At 41.3% G+C, this 21340-nt stretch overlaps 1 protein-coding gene across 2 annotated transcripts in view; it reads right to left on the reverse strand.

Moving 5' to 3' along the window:
* pvrl2l (PVR cell adhesion molecule related 2 like) overlaps positions 1 to 21340 on the reverse strand; it is a 640829-nt gene that overhangs the window by 272934 nt on the left and 346555 nt on the right. For both annotated transcript variants that reach the window (XM_079570958.1, XM_079570957.1), the window contains exons 5-6: positions 19232 to 19349; positions 13019 to 13167 (exon numbers count right to left, since the gene is read on the reverse strand). In XM_079570958.1, coding sequence (XP_079427084.1) covers positions 13019 to 13167; positions 19232 to 19349 — 267 coding nt within the window. The remainder of the gene's footprint in view (positions 1 to 13018; positions 13168 to 19231; positions 19350 to 21340) is intronic.

Below are 21340 nucleotides of genomic sequence, written 5' to 3' on the forward strand. Positions count from 1 at the left end.
TCAAAAAGCGCTAGGACGGCAGGGGCCGGCAGGCAGTGGTGGCAGGAGTTATAAGGGGTCAACTATCTGCTCAGGCAACAGTATAGAATCACAGGAACATTTCTCTGCTCCACAGCCACCAAGCCAATACAAAGCCCACGCGCTTTTGTAAGCAACGGCAGGTTAAGACTTTATGTTGTGATGTCATGCTGTTTCAGTCCATTTCAGCTAGACAATAACTACAAAGATGTAAGACAAAGGAAAATGAGATAAAGGTAACTCACACCAGAGTTGCAGGAGAAAAAAGGCAGTTTTGTGTGTAAAATAGACTACATACAGTTAGTTAAAGCACTACTAAGTAACTCATGCCCCTAGAGGCCATAAGCGCCACTGCAGGTGTCGTAGCATGTTGCGTTTTTTTATTTACTAGCTATCCGTGAGAGTAAATACTATGCTGACAGAAACGACAAAGAGAGAGAGGGATATTGTACATCCAATTACACAATGGAGATTTTTTTTTCACTCAAACTTGGCTGTAAATACTGTTTAAGTGGCGCAAGCCCGCAGTTAGCTTTGCCTGTTAGCCTGTTAGCTTCTTCTTCGTGATTCCATTAGTGTGTATTGGGGCCTGCGACCGGTAGCAGCGAAGTTGCAAGCATGGTTTTCTGGCCAGAGACACCAGGGGGAGATGAAAGACCCTCCAATCATCCCATTGTATTGCATTACCCCCAGAAGGACTCCGAAAAGGATTTATTAAAGCAAACAAGTTACTTAGTATTGCTTTAAAGGTGCATTACGCAATTTTGTATGTAAAAAAAAAAGTTGATATTAGTGTGTATTTCACCTTGTAGTGACTGAGCGGCTGTATCAGTGCTCGCCTGGCACCTTTACTTTCAGTCACAGTGGTCTCTAGGACGCTCCAGGGTTAATCATTTGGAAGGTTTTCACTGCTGACAGAGCCTCTCACCAGAAAACCAACAAAACAATTGATACTGGAGCGTTGTTGACCCAGTGGACGCTCATGCAGCCACTGGGTCACTACAAGGTCAAATGCGCACTAATATCAACCCTTTTTTTGCATAGAAAGTTGCATAATGAACCTGTAATATAACAGTTTAGATCTCTTTGAAGACACATTGGACTTTTCCATCTTTGCCCTCAGTCATTGCCCTCCGTGACTCTTTCATGGGAGCGATTGCTGAACTAATTCACATCTAAGCCGACCAGAAGCATTTCCTCACCAGCCTGGAGCGAGAGCGATGGCTGTCCTTTGGAACAGTGGCCTTTATCCTCCCTCACAAACCGAACTGTGTAGCTCGGCGCATACAATAATCACATGATGCAGCTATGGGGCAGCTGCTCCGACGCGCCGGCCGTAAACCTCTGGCTAACCTCTGCTCGCCCCCCCCCCCCCCACGCGCTCAGTGATGCGGGGCTGTTTACTCTGCCGGGGCGGGAAATCGGCACATAATTACGATCGCCTCATAACGTCAGAGTTTACAAGACGAAGAGGCAGATCAGACCGTCAGGGCGCAGTGCCACGGGTCGTTCCAAAGGGAGCGAAGGCAGAGGCAAAACCACAAACATCAGAATAGTCAGAACTGTTTACCTTTCAGAAGATGAAGCTGGACTTTTCGGACATGTTTGGATTTCTTAACATAGCTTATAGTTCACGAAATGTTTCACACCATCTCTCCATTAGCAGAATTATATGTATGAAATGATTAGTCTTTAAGTTAAAGGGGCTATACTGAGTTTAAAAATGTTGAAATTATGTTTTTTCCTCCCCCCACTTGCTCCAGCCATGTCCTTGTGTGTAGAATGAGCTCAGACCTGTTCACCACGGGTCCGAAGTGCCGTCATGCACGAGCTTAACATAGAACCTGCAGTTACGCGTAAGACCTGAGGTGGCAGTAGTGAGTATAAAAATGACCAACTTGCTTCTAGTCCCTTAAACACATTTTACTCATATATTTGACGAGGGGAGTACTAAAGGGTTGGAAAATCAACTTTTTAAACCTTGTTAAAACATGTTACACTGTTTCACTCTCATTAAAAACATAACTGGAGCTGTTTTTAGCCACTTGCACATCTTTGAGTATTTTTTTTTTTTTCTGTCATTTTACTTTTACTTATTATTGCAATATCTAACCAACAAAGAGTGAGATAGTGATAAAGATGCTTATGCTATTACCAAATGCAATAACTGTGTATGGGTGTGCTGTATTTAGCTTAAGTGTGTTCATTAAAGAGGGGGTATTATGTTTTTTTCAATCACATAGCACCAGTCTATATCACACTACAATGATGACGAAACCTTCTGTTGGTCTGTAAATGCAGTAAATTAGAATAACTGCCTTGTATAAAATTGCTCTCTCAAAACGGCTGTAGTGAATGTCTTGAAATAGGCCTCTGTCTCTTTAAGAACCTCTGACCCTTTCCGACACGCCCCCTCCACACGCTGTCTGTGGCATCAGTGGGGAGGGGGTTCTGCTGAGGAGCAGTGGTTGGTTAATCGGCTGGTGACGAAAGCTCGGAGGCGTCTCCAGGAGGTGGGGGCGTTCCTAGGAGGACTCAGGCAAACCTGTCCCTAAAATGGCCGCCATCAGAGTTTTTGCAGATTACTCAAAAATACGTGAATGTGCCAAGGCAACACTTCAGGCATGGTTTTAATGAGGGAATGACATAATAACATGATGTAAAGCTTGAAAAAGTCAATTTTGCACAATAACCCCCTCTTTAAATATAATATAAAAAATAATGTACAATTACAACTATCAGTATACAGTAAGTAAATATATATTTTTCTGACTCTATGGACTTTAGCATTTACATAATGAACACTTAACATTTACCAAAAAGGTTTCTCAAGTTTTACACCTGCTATAGCTTCACGTTGCTAAGTTCCCTTCATTATAAAATCTTTATACGTATTCTTTCCAAGGCTGACAGACAACAATTCAAGTTCCTCCATTGAGAGTTTTAGTCATTCTGAAAACTGCGTCTTTAGCTTTCAAAACAAGCTGAGCTGAATATTGCACATTGTTGCTCATATATATAATTTTTTACATTCAATATGTATGCATTTTGTACATTTGTATATTGTATATTTTTTTTCTTGTCTGAAACTTGTGCTGCACTATGGACTGTATTTTAAATGTGCTGTATGAACTAAGCCTGACCTTGACCTTTAAACAACCACTCTGCCACTCACTTTTTCACTGATCTGTTCGAGCTCTCGTCATTTGTCTGAGAGTATGTTTGGAAAGTGTTTAACGTGGGCTTTATATTGGCGTTCCACTTACTACATCCATTAGTCACTGGTCCGGGACGAGATTTATTTTATCTTTTCAACAAGACATGCACTGGTGAATCACTGTGTGTGAGACTGGCCATCTGGGCTTCTGGACACGGTGCTGTATATGTGCATTTTTAAGATTTCATCGGCTTCAGTTTCCCTTTTTTGCTGTTTGTGTGTTGATTTAACCGAATGCACAGCTTTTCGGATTAGACTTATATTCATTATAAAAATACACTTGCAAAAGCTGTATTTAAACCAATTAATATAAAAAGAAACGAAAAACATTCTTGTGCACAATCATAACGTGACAGACGATCTCGAATGCACTCTTTTTTTGTCGCCTTCAACAACAATTATGAAGCCGTGATTGCATTTTCAAGGACAAAGCAAATGCCTCAAAGCCAGTGTTATTTCTCCAGCCGTCGATGCCGTTTCACTCGATTGTTTTGCGTATAAACTTGAAACGGGACAAAGCCTCATTGCTGCGGCCGTTCAGCTGGAACTGCTTCGCTTTTTGCTGGAATATCTGTCGAGTGAAAGGAACAAATAGCGCGTCGAGTCGCAGCGCCAATGACAATTTAGTCACAAACAGTGCGCCGCGTCGTCCTTGTCACCAATCAAACCCGTCCTACGCTCTCGAACTTACCGAGGATTAGCCCAAAACTCGACGCAACTCCACTACAAACCCAATGGTACCAATAGCATACCATCACACAAGTAAAGCTGTACAGGAAACCACTGATCCACTGCCCAACTAAGTCTTTTGGGATCAGGCGTTCTCTCTGTTTGGATGGGGTTGATTGACAGGCAGATCAACCAATCAGGGACATGCATGGTCTCTCTGCACCACACAACAAACTTATCCAAGCACAAAAACATGAAAAAATGACTGATAAAAGTCACACAAAAGATTGAGAAACGAGGGGGATTTCTGCAGAATCAAGAGAAGTTACAAAGTCCTTCTGAATCATATGACATTTGAGGGAGTTTCCTGCATTTGAGCGGTGTGATACAAATTTGCATCCGCGATAGGATCGATAGAAACCATCCAAAGAACATAGCCAGAGTCCGCCCCATTCTCTCTCGGGCCAACACGGAGACGCTAATGCTTTTATCACCAGTCGTATCGACTACTGTAATGCCCTGCTTTCTGGTCTTCCTAAAAACAGTATCTCAGGTTTACAACTTTTTAAAAATTCAGCAGCTCGTGTCCTGACGAAGACCAGGAGGCGGGACCACATTACACTGGGTTTAGAATCGCTGCATGGGCTCCCCGTGTGTTCCAGGTGTGTTCTTTTAATGTTTTTTAAATGTCTTAATGGTCTTGGTCCTTCTTATCTTTCAGATCTGCTTTTACCTTATGAACCTTCACGGCCCCTTCGCTCCTCTGGCAGGGGTTTCCTAGTTATTCCTAAAGTCAACAAAAAGACTCATGGTGAGGCGTCTTTCCAATATTATGGCCCTCGCCTCTGGAACGACCTGAGGAGGAGCTCAGGGCTGCAGAGAACGTTCATGTTTTTAAGAGCAGGCTCAAGACCCACCTTTGTAGCTTAGCTTTTAACTGACTAATCTATTTATAATCCTAATATATAAAATATATATATGGGAGGTTGTGCCAGGCATATTGTTTTAAATGTTGTAATCTGTAAAGCACTTTGTGATACCTTTCGGCATGAAAAGCGCTTTATAAATAAAGTTTGATTGATCGATTGAAACAACTGTTAGCTTTATGTTGCTAAGTTCCCTTCCAATCATTATAAAATCTTTATAAAAGGATGTTTCATTATGTATTCTTTCTAAGGCTGACAGACAACAATTCAAATTCCTCCATTGAGAGTTTTAAGTCATTCTTAAAACTGCGTCTTTAGCTTTCAACACAAGCTGAGATGAATATTGCACGTTATTGCTCATACATATTTTTTTGCATTTTGTACATTTTTATATTGTCTATTTTTTTTTTTGCTGGAATATCTGTGGAGTGAAAGGAACAAATAGCATGACAATTTAGTTACTAACAGTGTGCCGTGTCGTCCTTGTCACCATTCTCATTCATCCTCTCAGTTTTGATGGGGTTGATTGACAGGCAGATCAACCAATCAGGGACATGCATGGTCTTTCCGCACTACAACAACAAGGCGGCTTATCCGAGCACAAAAACATGAAAAAATGACTAATTAAAGTCACACAAAAGATTGAGAAACAAGGTGGATTTCTGCAGAATCAAGAGAAGTTACAAAGTCCTTCTGAATCATATGAGATTTGAGAGACTCTCCCGCGTTTGAGCGATGTGATCCAAATTTGCATCCGCGATAGGATCGATAGAAAACAACTTGAAAGGAAAAAGAAAAGACATTTTGTAATTGGTTGTGAGCAGGGAACGTCCCCGATTCCTCTTCCAAACCAAATCCATCTGGACGCATCGGGCTTCATCCATCCCCATTACGAACAAAGATCTTCCAGCTCTGCCTCTTCTAACGTGTCCTTGTATAACCATCGCCTATCGGAAGTCTGTAACAACAACACATGGCTCTCCAAAACCACACATTGATACTTTTCCCACAGTGTTTCTGAACTCCAACCAAAGAAAAAAAATGCATATGAAAGTGAGCGTTTGATGTACTTTTGGAGCGCTCGCCGTGATTCCAAACCTTCATGCGGAGTCTTTTAGTGGGTATATAGGACTGTGCTTGTGCGTATGGCTGTTTGAACACATTTAAGTGCCTTCTATGATACTTAGGCTCACAGCGCTGCGCTCCGCGGAGAACAGTGACAGCTTAGCCACTTGTGAACACCCACACAGCTCACAAATGTACTGCCGGCTACAAACGCTGCTTTGTTGTGCTCACCGGAGACACAAAGCTCAAAAATCTCTCCACGCTATTTCTAAACGCAATGCTTTTCCATCTCTTATTTTGGGGGGGCTTCAGTTAAAAGGAAAAAAGGAGTTCAGGGAAACTTCGCACACAGATTTGGTGAATTAAAAAAGTCAGCCCTTTGAATATTAGTTGCTTCCCCATTCTTTTCACAATGAGTCCAAGATTCTATTCCTATAAAATCCACCAACATTTCGTGCATCACCAAGATGTATATGGAAATTTAATGGAGAGGTATTACTGCACAAAAAACCTACGAATCATTCAAAGCTGAAACAATGGTGGCGATAGGCTAAAGCACTAAATGTACAGTCTAATTGTATTTCCACATAAAACATTGTCACACACACACAGTCAAAATGCCCTTCGTTCTACTTTTGGTTATGAGTTTTATTTTTACACAATAAAAGTAAAGAAATTACATAAGAATACTTAAGGAAGTACTAAGTAACTCATGCCCCTAGAGGCCAAAAGCGCCACTGCAGGTGTCATAGTTTTTTTACTCATTAATTGTCCATGAGAGTAAATACTACGCTGATAGAAAAGACAAAGGGAGAGAGGGATATTGTACATCCAATTACACAATGGAGATATTTTTTTTCACTCAAACTTGGCTGTAAATACTGTCCAAGGGGCGCTAGTGGTGCTAGCATGCAGTTAGCTTTGCCCGTTAGCCTGTTAGCTTCTTCTTCGTGATTCTATCAGTGTGTATTTCGCCTCCTACGACTTACGACTTTGGCAGTGAAATTGCAATTGTGGTTTTCTGGCCAGAGACACCGGGGGAGATGAAAGACCCCCCAATCATCCCATGTATCACCCCCAGAGGGACTACAGAAAGGATTTATTAAGGGAATAACACGCTACTTAGTACTGCTTTAAAGGTGTTATCTCATGATTTTATTTATTAGAAGCAATGAAAGAGGAAGCCATTTAATTAAAATGTTATCGTACAAACTCATTCAAAACTTTCACAACATATTTGCAGCATCTGACGAGAGACGAGTCTAAATTATGATCAGGTTTCACAACTTTTCAGGGTCACTGTCACAGAAATGCTATACCGTTAACCTGAAATTGATAAACATGCTTTAGAACTAGATGTCTGACTTTACAATACACCAAAAGAGGATAAAGACACATTTTGTCCAACTGCTAGAAAAAATAAAAGGTATAGTGCCTTTAACTTCAAAGTAAGGGAGCTATAAAAGAGATTGGCAAGGTTTATTTATACCAATACTAACAATGATGGACATTTTTTTCCTTTTCTGCACTGAGGGAGTTTATTGCCATTTTTTCAAAACTTTCATGCAAGTGTATTGTTATGATAATGCAAACAGCAAGTGAATTAATACAAAAAGCTTTATAGATGCAAATGCAAAATGTTTTTTCCCACAAATATATTTCCATAATCACCGATTTCTACTTTGGAGCTCAACCTAAAACATCAAAACAAACATTGCCGGAAAAAAGCATCACAAACATTAGCAGAATGATACATAACTCTTTAAACAATTAATATCAAACCCGTCTTTCCCAAAACTTCTGCCAAGAGAGAAGTACTTTTACCGCAACTGCAGCGAAATCTCCGCGCCATCTCTACATGCAACACTTTTCTCCCCCCTCGTGGTTTTGATATTTTCTTTCCAACCTCATTTAAAGTTCCTCCACAGCCGCGGCAGAAGAAAGCGGGCGTTTGTGAGTTCTCGGTGTTGGACGAACAGCGGGGGCGACGGCCTGCTGGGGCGGAGGGGCCGCGCTGACAGGTCGCGGATGCCTGGCCGTGCTGAGTATCGCCGGAGCGTACGGGGAACAGCGGCGACGGACTGAGAAGCCTGTACTTATCCCACAGGAGAGAGCGATAATGACCGACCACTGCTCCGCCCGTCCTCAGACAATGACACGTCTTTAGAGAGGTGATGGAATACAATCGGAGGTGCTGTTAGTCCGATGTGACACAGTATGTTCCATTACATACTGTATAGAAAAAAGTCATGAACGGAGCTTTGCGCATGTCCAAGTCACTACACACTTTTGCTTTAGGCTGTGTGAACAAATAAATCCCATTCAGATGAAAGAATAATATAGAGATGATTATTATTTGGTTATATAGTGTGCAACCTAGATAGAAAGTCTAAGTTTTTATGCCTTTGGATGCTTATACTTCTAAACTACAACAAGGTTTTTGGATTTGATCTCTTTATCACAGTCTTTTTCTCTTATTATTATTATTATTATTGACCATTTTAGTATGGAGGAAATCTATATATGGTGCAATATTTGGTGCAATATGACAGTCCAAATACTGTATCTGCACAGAAGGAAAGTATGATCTAAGAAATGTTGATGCAGTAACCAAAACACCTTGGCTAACTCTCCACTATTTCTTGCCTGAACATCTCATTGAAAAAAAAACTATTAACTGTGGAGACACACAAACATCTAGAAGTAGCAAAGCTTGTACTTGCTGCATGAGAGACTCCGATAATGACTGCTCCCTCTGTCTTCTAACAATGTCAGCGCCGCGGCCTTTAGAGAGTTGAAAGAATTCATCTGTGGCTGGTTTAGATGCTTACTTTAGGGCAACATGGTGTGACTAGTGTTTGACCTTCGTGCCCAACTAACCACACTAGCTGTCCGCTGAGTCTTTCCGGCACTGACAGCAGATGCGGTATTATAACCCTCACAGTGACATTTTAGTGACATGCATTTTTAGTCCGAAAGGCCCGACAAGTTGTACTGCATAACTTTGAAGGGCTGAGTCGTACCCAGAGCACATGGCTACTTAAAATGCATCGACAAAAAAGGAGTTCTGACTCGAAAAGCGACATGGACGTTGTTAGCAAGCTGCTGTGGACGTTAGCACTAGCCACAATAGCATTTCCGACCCAAACGAGTTCAACACCCCTGAACTAGACTAACTGGGAAGACAGTGTATTTTTATATGGGGAAAATTCCTTCACAATGCAAGAAAAACTGATGGTGAATGTGGCCGATCTGACATTTGTGGGCTTTTTTCTCAGTTTTGGTCCAAACTTTCTTGTATTTCGAACATCTGAATGATTCTTCACTTCTAAACGTTCAGGAAACAATGACAGCACCTGGTCTGCTCTAAAAGGCTTTAAATTTGATGCACAAGGCCTTCCCTCCCCCCATCACTTTCTTCTTTTACAACAAACTGAAGGACAAAACAACATAGAAAACAATACACCTTCCGATATTGAACAACTTCAGCATCCAATTCCTTCCTCTCTCTGTTTAAAATGGTATGGAAATGTGCTGTACAGTCATCTACAGAACATTATGTGAAAAGTTGCTCTGCTCAGTCATTCAAAACTATCAATTCAAATGTGATCAAAGCTTTCAACTTGTTTCAACATGAAACACTTCCTTGTTTCCACATCATCAATGCCCAGACAAAACATCAATGCAATATTACAATTCTTCGCCCTCGATATCACTTGAAAAACAACACATTTCGGAGCCGTGCTATGGTCTTGAAGTAAATACCGCTCAGAAAACCCGAGGCGACTATCTCCCAATCCTTTTATAGTTAATTGTGGCTTATGGACTGTGCCTGACCCCCTGTTTCCAATAGCAACCGTGGTATAGAGGAGATATATTGATATGAAAACGCATTAGCCTCCGCCGAGCACATAAAAAAAAAAGAACCTCTGAACATACGTTTGCTTTGATCTCGGCACGGGAGAGGCAGTAATGTAATGTCTGTGTGCGAATTTGATCGATTCGTGGAGAGAAAAAAAAACAAAACACCGAGGGCAGAAATGTGCAGAGAAATCCCAAAATATACAGTCAACCATGTCGCCAGCCGAGAACAGATCCGGCAGCAAACACCCATAGTCCAAAAAACCAGCGGGAGGATGGAGGAAAGCATGCACCCACAAGCTCAGACTGTGTGGAGAGAAACGTATATGATCACAGGGTGTTAGTTAATGGGAGGGGAAAGTGTTTTGGGAGGGGGGAAACAATAAGAAAAATCAAGGCAGAAAAAGGAAAAAGAAGAGAGAAAACAAATCGGGGCAAACTGGCTCACACCAACCTGAAAGATCCGACAGTCCCCCAAAGTCCCGTAACCGCAGCAACAGGGGCCAAACTGCCGCGACAAGGGGCTCCTTCCCCATAAAACACAATTCACATTTCGAATTTTCCACGTCTCCGCTACTAACTACAAATTGCTTTCGATTCCAGGTCATAAAGATTTTTCTCGAAGCTTGTCCGGCAATTTTGGCCCCCGCTGCGGCGAAGTGCACAGGGTCCATCAAAGTATCGCACACCTGTCGGCACCGAGGACAAGGGCGGGGGGAGTAAAAAATAATAACGTGGAACATTTCACCCACCCAAATCCCCCCCGAAACTGTGGAAGATTAGGGAGAAAGCAGAAACCAGGCCCGATCCCAGCAGGTGAGTCCGCGTCGGAGAGACTCGCACCCTCCCCGATCATGCAGTGGGTGTCTGCGGTGGGCTGGTAAGTACATGCAGCTGTTGTTTCATGTGATTCCAAGAACCCGAGCGCTCAGACTGAGGACAAGCGTGTTTTATACCTGGGATAAAATGTCTAAAATGTGAAGCCAACGAAATGATGAGCGCATGTGTGATTCTGTGTGGGAGAAGGTGCAAAGCCACGCTGCTAAAGGAAGCGCTCCCGTAGAGTTTGATAGATGCGTGTTGCGTCATGAGCTTTTAATCGTGTTTAGAGAAGCTCGGTGTGTGTGCGAGTGTGTGTGTGTGCGTGTGTGTGTGTGTGTGTTTGTGACTGCGCTCCAGTGGAGTTGGGCAACAAAACTGGGCCATGTTCAGACTGCATTTGTGTAGGATTTTTGAACAGAGACCTTGTTTAAGTAAGCTTGGTTACAATCAATACATGGATCAGGCTCGTATCGGGACCACGTGGTTATCAAGCAGCCACAACAAATTCTGTTTTTACCGTCTCGTAAGACTCCAGCACCAGGTTCTTCAGAAATTTGACCTATTGTCTATTGTTGGATGCTGGATGGGTCCACAATGACCGCTTTTCCCGCCCCTAACAATTCATATTTAAGGCGAGACACGGCGGGTGAAAACATTGTTGAGATTTTGGTCTAGTTTTCTCCATTTGCTACTTGTGCAATACCATAATGCAGTGGTTCCCAAAGTGGGGTCCGGGGCCTCAGAAGCACTACATGGGGGGCCCCCGAAGCTTGTCTGCAAAACAAGTACTGTACATTGAAAAAAGTTCATTTTGAATGAAAAAAAAAAACATTTATTTGGACAAATGCACCAGTTTAAACCAGTATATAACGTACTGCATTGCTGGATGTTACTTTTAATGTACTTTTAGCTGTAAAATAAAATAAAAATCCTTTGAATGGAGTAAACTATTATGATTTGGAGGGCCTGTGAGTGACTTGCTGAATCGATACACATCATTGTAATAATTCTACACAAATCCAACGTTAACAACCCTAACAACTAACATTTCGTTGTGAGACAGAGCTGGCATGAAGGTTTTAAGCATAAATAAAGGTGTGAGGCACGGTTTAAACCTCTGCTTGTCAAAGGTTTCTCGGCACTAACCACCGATCTATGGCCCTTCACCCAGTGTACGCTTCAATATGCGCCCCATAAATAGTATAAAAACTATTTAAGATTGAAAACAAACTAAAATCTTTGTAACCAATGTTTCCACAAAATAAATAAATAAATGTAAACCTGGCTCCATGCATTTTCAGCAACGGAATCTAAATATTAGATTTTGCCTGAAAATACAGGCAATTTTGGCCCATTTTATGCATAAAATGCCATATTTTAACTGAAAACATAATGTTATCTACAGCAAACGATTTATACTTATTTTTTTCCATATTCACCTGCAGTGTCTCGCCTTAAGAGCAGAAAGGCTGATCTGAAATCTCTGTTATCACGATGAAGCGATAATCCGCGTTATTCACCATCCAATCAATGCCTGAGGAGTTTGATATGAAGCATTTTCAGTGTATATTTTATTAACTGTTAAAATATCAGCCTCAATATACCTTCACTCACAATCCATGGAACCATTAGCATCGATTGTGGGTTAATGAAAAGTCAAATTTTGCCCCCCTTTAAGACGCTCACACAGCAATGCAAGATAATAGTCCAACACATTCGCATCCGCAGCATCGAATCAATTCTCGCTTTCACGCTCCGTGTGCACAACTAACAGCTATTTGATTTCTGATAATTAACCTCTATTACCAGGCCTATACAACAAGACAATCAACTCCACTTGTACGATAAATGCCAGCAGGAATATCCAGACCATTATAGCTAGAACTTAATTCAATCTTGGGAACCGATGAACTATCAAAGTCGATCACTGCAAGAAATAAAAACACTCGCAAAATTCTGTTATTGCTTAGATATTTCCAACAATACCTACAGAGATAAAGTTGAATTGGGCGGACTTTTCTTTACAGCGCAGTGATATCATGTTAATATAAAGTGAATAGACCTGTTTCCAAGTTGTTACCAAGGAAACACTAACGTTTCCAGTTAAATTCTAGTCTTTACGCTGGGTTATGGCTGGGATTTGTCATATCCCCTTTTTTCCATGTAACTACCATGGTTACCAAGTGATGATACCATGCAATTTACCTATTTCCGGGCTACTGCGGTGCTGTAAAGTAAAGTGCTCCCCATGCATTCAAAAGCAATTTCCTCATGAAGCATTATTCACCAATCCTTTTCCAGGGCTGAGCACAGCGGCACAATCCAGCCAATTTCTCCAGGTCTAAAGGGGGGCAACGGTGTCCTTTCACTGGACCCTGCAGTCTGAACATCGCCCCGAGTGTTTGAGCGGCGTGTCGCGAATACGCTGTTGCGGACTCACCGATGACGACGGTCGTGATCTGGTTCTTGGTGGCTCCCAGCTTGTTCTTGACCTCGCAGACAAACGTGGTGTTGACCGCGTCGTCCACTTTCCTCACGGTGAGTTTGTTCCCATCCACTTCCACTGAGTCGGGCAGAGGGCCAGAGAGCCTGGACACAAGGAACACAGGGGGATGGATGGAAGAGAACTCTTTGGTAAAAACTGTATGTATGACCAAAATGGCGTAAAGCTGCATTATGAAACTTTTTAAGCGAAATAAAAAGTTGATATTGTGCATTCTGGTGAGAAGGTTGGTCAGCAGAGGCCACTGTGATGGAAAGTAAAGGCTCCACGCTGACCACACACAGCCGCTAGGTCACTACAAGTTGCAAAAAGGTTGCATTATGCACTTTTAACCGTCAATTTACATAGCACTTTTCTACTTCAAATGGACACTCAAAGCATTTTATGTCAAGGAACAACATCCATTCAAACTCGCATTCATGTACACACTGCCATTTGATTAATTGCTTTTCCAAATGGTTGGAAAACAATTGTTGAATACTTCACAGTATAACTAACAATCAGTTAGAGTTGCCAATACAGTTGCCAGAGCTCTGACTTTTGAATGATCCAAAGTCCTACAAATGACGACCAAAAAAGGGAAAGTCATGAGACTGAAACTCATGAATAGGATGGTTATAAGACATGTAGATGAGTCACTGAACAGTCTGGATAAGATACGTCACTTGGCTAACAACCATTTACCCTGATAAAGTCACTATTGGATTGAGTTTCAAACCCAAAATGTACCCGTTCAGACACAGGACATAAAGAATCCAGTCGGATCCAACCCAAACCCATCCATCCAGTTTCTCAGGAGTCTCAGCAGAGATGCCCAGACTTCCCGAGCCACACAGACTGTTCTGGGGGGACCCGAGGTGACACCAGGTCAGTTCGGAGACATAGTCCCACCAGCGTGTCCTGGGCCTTCCACGAGGCCTTGTCCCAATAGGACATGCCTGGAACACAGGTGACCAGGGGGCATCCGGAACACATGCCCGAGCCACCTCAGCTGACTCCTATCGATATGAAGAAGCAGCGACTCTACTCCGAGCTCCTCCCGAGTAACTGAGCGCCTCACCCGATCTCGAAGGGTGCGCCCAGACACCCTGCGATGGGTGAATGTGCTGGCTGTCACTCAAACAGGTTCGCTTCACGAGAAGTTCACTGTGGGGAAACGTTGCTTCTACATCTACAGATCTACTGACAACACGTTTGAAAGTATGGAAGAGAAACTGTCACGTGGCTTTACTTTAACCACATCATTGACAACCTTTTTCTGTCAAGATGCTGCTCTGTCTTTAGTTTAGTCAGAAGCTCTCGCCTTGTTATTTCATTTATACCCTGCTCCTTGCTGCTGCATCATTGTCATCAAAGTCCCAGCCTACAGTGCCTTTCCTATAACGGCCCTGGGACTGCATCAGCCACACTTTCATTTAAACTATCTTCTTATTGTCTCTGGCAGAGAATCAGAGCAGTAGTTTGGTGAATAGAGGAGAGAAAAGCCATGATTGAATCCACAGCGTTCTCATGGGCGCAGTTACTTTAAGTAACGCTGGTTCTCTGAATGTGCACAGTCTAAAACAAATTACAGTCAGGCTAATTCTCAGTGGTCAGACAGAAATAACCAGTCAGGTGCAGGTTTCAGTTTTAAATCAGCGTTTCCCAAACTGTGGGTCAGGGATCAGAGGTGAGAGAATATGACCATTTGCCATTTTAAAAGGTAGGGAAAAAAGACTTGTGCCTTCCTAAACCCCAGTCTGACAGTGGCTTAGTGATTAGTGGGACAGGGCCTGAATTGAGGTCATTATGTTGGAACTGTTTTTGACCGTAAATGGGTTCGCCCTTTGTCGAATAGCAATGGAATGCAAACTGGGCCCCTGTGTGGATTTTTGCTTAGGGCCCCAGAAGCGCCAGCACCAGCTCTGGCTTCCATGGTGCGGTTGATGATTTAAGTCATGAAACAGCGAGTCTACAACGAGAAAACAAGACATGCTGATCATACATTTTCCCAATAAAACTGTTGATTTATTGGACCTGGTTCCACAGCAACCAACAAGAAATGCGTAATTGAATTTGGGTGATTAGTTTACCGTGCATGTTTATACGTTGACTAGGAAAACTGGAGCACTTGTTGGAACCCACTCAGGAGCACCTGCAAACTCCACAGGCGGTCCCGTAATTAAACCTGCCGCCTTCTCGACGTAGGGGGAGAGAGTTACTCACCCGACGTAGTTAACCTGTGGTGGTACATCTGCTAAAATGAGCGTCACACACAGTTCACATTTCTCTGCATCTTTGTTTCTTTGCGAGACTCGCTGCTTGGGCCGGAGTCGGATAAGTCGGGAGTCCCTCGGAAGAAATAGGACGCGGCAAAGTGTGAAACGACCCGTCACAGATGAAGCCTCCAAAAAACACAGACAGAAGACGGAGCGGATGAAGTGAGATGTGTCTGAGCAGCGGCAGTTTGCGAGAAAATCAAAGAGAGCATTAATGTGGAGAATCACAGCTCAGCGTTGATGAGGAAACCGCTCGGCTCAGCACGCCATCTGTCCACAGCCGCACGCAACGCCGCCATGTTTGTCACGCGTTAGACACAAAGGATCATTAAAGAGAGCGATGGCAGAGAGACAGTGAGGCGTCTCTGACAGAGGAAAGAGAATTGGACAAAACGTGCAACTTTAGGTCAATTTCAGCCAAAACTGCAACTGAATATGTTTTTGGATACTGAACTGAATCCAATCTGATGCTTTTAAAGACATTTAAAGTGCATGTAACAGGTTTAATGTTTTTGATAATATGTCTTATTTAGATGGATGGCATTTGTGGTAATTAATAAGGACTGAAGCAGCAAATGAGTGAAGAAATGTTGGGCAGAAAAGTAATTTTTATTAGATTTTTTTAACCTCTCAACCCCCACCTGAACCAAGCACATTTTCTCCACTTTGGCCTTATCAAAATTGGAAGCTTCTTGAAAAAAATAGCACCAAAATACTGACAAAAACATGGATGGAAATGCAACAAAAAAGTGACAAATACACAACGAAAAAAGGAACAAAAACGTGACAAAAGCATAAAAAAAAAAAAAGAAAACACAACAAAATAGCAAAAAAAAAGCCTTAAAAAAGACAAAAACATGCTTTTAAAATATGGCACTACGATCTATTTGTAGATCTTGGCTTTCAAATGAGGCGTTACGCTGTCCTATAGGCTGTACACTCCGGTTGAGAAACTTTTAGATTTGGGTAAAGCTGAACTGGAGAAATGCGCTCGGTTAAGGCGGGGGGGTGAGGGGTTAAGCTACTGACAGGAAGTGACATAGTTAGAGGTACATTTCCATAGCAGTTTGACTCCTTTCGGTTTACATAACACGGTTGGCACGGCAACAGTTTTCCCATTGTTTGCCTCTACCTATGTCACTTCCTGTCAGTGTCCAATAAGGAAGTGAAACTAAACATCGCAGATCGATCAAAGTAATGAAAGCTAGGTACAAAATCTACCCAGTCTAATTGTGTTTACTATGTTTTAGCAAAAAGTCTGCGTAATGTGTCATTACTCCCTTTAAGACCTTGATTTGAGCTAAATGAATTTACTGACTTTTAATACAGAACTTCTTCTGGGTGCTCCAGTCTCTCCACCACTAAAACAATCTATGACAGGGTCCCTACTTGAACCTGAAATCTGAACTCATTCTGAGACTTAGACTTAAAGGTCAAATGAATTATATATAATATATATATTTGATAATGGATTGTCAAAAGTATTATGATTATATATTATTTTATCTTTATACCACCTTGTAACAATATCAACTTCCAAACATAAATAGTCGCCTGTTTTTCACTGAAAATGATGTAGTAACTCCCCACAATGTAAACAAACCATAAAATTGTACTATCATTCGTTCGGTGTCCCTCACTTTAAGCCAGGATCTCTTCACACTCCCAGCACACGCTCAAAAACGCCAAAACGCTCGGCCAAAACCGCTCTCCGATGTTTACAGCAATCCAATCTTCCAGCATGAAGTAACACATTCAGCTCTTCAGCTCGCACTTTGTGAAACTGGCCAGGACACAAGACGGAATAGTTCAGCCAGAAAGTTGGCGGAAAATACTAGTTTATCTCATCGTGTACAGCGGAATGCCAAAACAAAAGAGGGAAAAGAAATATCCAATTTGAATTTTCATCTGGATTCAGTACTTCTCAAACAAACATGTATTCAGGGTCATCTGCAGTTTTACATTGTCCATTTGAAAGCATAATTATATTTATACTGCAGTACTGCAATTTAGTTAGGTGTTATTTTTCTGTTTTGAACATGGTTTACACACAGTTTAGACATAATTTAGTCAAATTTAGATCTATTTCATGGCCAGTTCAGACATAATTTAGTCCAGTTGAGGTGTATTTTACACCCGGTCTAGTCCTAATTTGATCTTGATCTGGGCCTGGTGGTTGGTAGGTTGGTCAAGGTCAACTATTTATTTAAGATGCATGTGGATTGTAAAACAAAAAAAACAAAAAAAAATTGAGGAGAAATGGGTGAAAACTCCCAGAGACCCTTCTCCAGATCTTGAGCTAGAAGTATTTAGACCAGTGGTTCTCAAGTGGTGTGGTTTCGGGACCCACCATTACCCGAGGATGACAAGCTGTGACCCACATACAATGTGATTTGTCATGTATCACATAAAATACTGTATTATCCACAAAAGCATTTATTGAACAAGCAGTAGTCGATACGCATGCCTTTAAGAACAGCATTCATTTTAATAGTGTGTTTCCATCAATGGCCACGGGTTGCGCTGCTTTACGACCACAGCGCTTGGGGCCGTAAAGCAGCAATTCCCCAGGTTCTCCCCTTTAAAATGATATGCAGCATGCCCATATTCACTTAGATTTAGATGGTAAAAGTTGTATTTTTAAGGTATTGAGAGCTTGTACCTCCATACAGAGGCTGCAGAACAAGTCTTCCATAAGCTACTATTGCACTTTAGACACATTAAAAACAACTTTAAAGCCTGGTGCCTAATTTTCCTAAACTTTCTACAGCTAGATATTCCTCCTGTGATAACACTTACATTTTAGAAATCTTGTATACTAATGAGGGCCGGACTTTGATTGACAGGCCGTTAGCATTAGATGATAGATTAATGGTGCGGGTACGACCGAAATACATGTTAGTTAGTTAAGTTAGTTAATTTATTTTCTTCGGTCATTATGAACATTTAAATCACATGTCACATGTTTTCCAAAGATCTTAGACATTTTACAATAAGAAAACACATACATTAAGAATTAAATCTAAATGATGCCTGACCGAAGGGGTTTAGGCTGAAGCCAAGACTTATTTTGCCTAACCCCTTTTACAACTGTGACTCTGTGTCCAAAGATGACACATTATACACTTTCTTTAATACCAACGATGGTAACACTAAAGCACAAAACTTAAACTTCAACAAACATAAATTATGCTATGTATCCTCAATCGACTTCTCTTCTAATGGTCTTCATTCAAGTGTTCTATACTTCTCTATCATGTTTGACTTATACATTTTCTTAAATGCTTTAATAGTTTTGGAGCCCTTAAGTTGAATAGATAAACCGTTCCATAGATCAACGCCTTTAACTGATAAACACCTCCTCTTAGTATTACTGTGCGCCTTAGGTTTTTGTAGCAGATCAGTTCCTCTAAGGTTGTATATAGATTCTCTAGTTTGAAACATCTCCTGTAAACACTGAGGGAGCATGAGATTGTGAGCTTTGTACATCACAACTGCTGTGTAAACATCAACGTCACGCGAGGGCCGAGTCTACAGTGAAGATCCCGCCCTTCCACCCTATTTAGGAACAAGCTACGTCAGAGCTGAGTAGGAGGAGTCTGATTTTTCCCTTGAATGTGGTTATTATGGCAAATGGGGAGTGAGGAAACGGAGTCGATTAACATTATGTCTGTGGTTTCCATGAAGCTTCAGATGTAAAATATTGAAACAAATGTGGAATCCCCGGAATATGCCCTAAAAATGATTCCACAATCAGTCCTGACCCACCACCTGAGAAATCACTGATCTAGATGGAGGATTAGCCTATTGAGCATGTTGTAGGTTGACACCAGAGAACGTGCAATATTCACGCTGAACTAGAATATTCCACACGACTGTGCTGTATACTCACGATGTCCAGGTGACCGTGGTGGGGGCCGGGTTGGCGTTGGAGAGACACAGCAGCACAGCGTCCGATCTGCCCATGTACCAGTTATGGTCGTAGCCCTCGATGGACACAGACGGAGGGTCTGAGGAGAGGAAAACATGAAAGATAAAAGTTAAATTGTTGTAATATAAATAAAGGTTTTTGTGGGTCCAGAGTTTATAAAAAAGAGTGGTGAACGGTTGATATAGTTTCAACATTGATCTTACTTTAAATGAAAATACTGTATTGCACTATAACGATTCCAAATGCATTCGCCCGAGAAGGTTCCTATTTGCTAATATGAAAGAGACAAGATGCAAGTTGGTCATTTCATACTCACTACTGCCACCTCAGGTCTTACGCGTAACTGCAGGGTCTATATTAAGCTTGTGCATGAAGGCACTATAGACCCGAATTAACAACTTCTTAAGTGACACACATTAGGACATGGCTGGAACATGAAGGGGGAGTAACATACTAGATATAAGTGGTGGATTTGCAGCAGGTTTTCACAAATCCAAACAAATCATACATAAAGAGCAGCATCGATGGTTAAGCATGGGGTACTCTTATGCTACAGACAAAGGTTGTCTTGATTTCGTATATTTAGATGCATTGGTTTTAGCCGTAGGATCTGACATCGCAAAGCATGAGACTCTACAAGCTTCCTGATTGGACAAAAATAGGTGTGCTTTATATCAAGGGGAACAGACAGGTAATGTTCACGAAATGTTTCAATACAAATCTAAGTAAAAAGTAGAATTAATGAAATTGAATATTAGTTTAATTAAAAAATAAATGCACATGCTGCTGTGGACATGTGTATCTGTGAATGATGCTGATTTGGTATAAAAGCCCAGATGCACATAATATTAATAATAAAGTAGCAGAGAGACTCAACAGAAGATAATTAATTAGTCATGAATGAATAAATGTGTCCATGTAGTGAGCCCATCAACATGATGAGCTTGTGTGATTATAGCCATTGTTTTCAGTTCAGATTTAATGACAGGGACAGCAGTGGCGTGTTTAATACTCCGCTGAGAGAAGACAGGACAGGACTGGAGGGAAGAAAAGTGACCAAAGCCCCAAACATTCAGTCTTGTTTATTTTAATGACAGTCAAACACGTTCTCTGCTTAGAAGATCATGGACTTACAAAGGTTGGTTCCAGTTCTTCGCCATGCAGTTGGAACATTGTATGAATGTATAAAATATCTCTTAGTTATTACAAACATTCAATAATAATCTAACACATTTTTTTCTTTTTTTAACATTATGCCTAAATGCTATTCCTCAGTGATAATATGCTGCTCAGAATCAGTTATTACCCATATTTGTAACACTTTACATTACGGGCTGGCAAGTCCGTGGTACTTTTAGTGGTAATTACTAGAAACGACAGTGTCACTTACAGTGTAAATACAGTGGTTCTTCTTGGTACTTATTGTGGCACTTACAGTGGTACTTACAGTGGTAAGTACTAATATTTACAGTGATAATTCTAGGTTATTATTGTGGTACTAAAAGTCATAATTACTAGTAATTAGAATTAGGGTCAGGGAGACACAGAGTTACCACAGTATCTCTCATTACTATGAGATACAGTGGTAACTCTTAGTAATGAAGGTCATACTTCTATGTACTTTGATACTTTAAATGATAGTTTCTAGTAGTTTCAGTGATACATCTATGGTACTTATTGGTACATACTACCAATAAGTACATACTACCATAAGTCATTTCTCGGATTGTGTGACTATAAAACAACATAAATCAGCATTAGGGAAAACAAGAAGTACAACCTTCATTAGTAAGAGCTACCACTGTATCTAGAAGTACATAACTTGTAATTCTCACTATAGTATCCTTTAAGTACCTAGAATTACCACTGTAGTTACCACCATAAGTACCACTGTAAGTACCACCGTAAGTACCACTGTAAGAACCACAATAAGTACCTAGAATAACCAGTGTAAATACCACTGTAAGTACCAAGGACTTACCGGCCCATAATGTAAAGTGTTACCAAAATATTGTTATGTTATTGTTGTTGTTTATAGTTTAGTTTTATTTCAAGCACACAATGAAAAAG

The sequence above is a fragment of the Gobius niger genome, assembly GCF_951799975.1.
Source record: "Gobius niger genome assembly, chromosome: 14".
Classification (NCBI taxonomy): domain Eukaryota; kingdom Metazoa; phylum Chordata; class Actinopteri; order Gobiiformes; family Gobiidae; genus Gobius; species Gobius niger.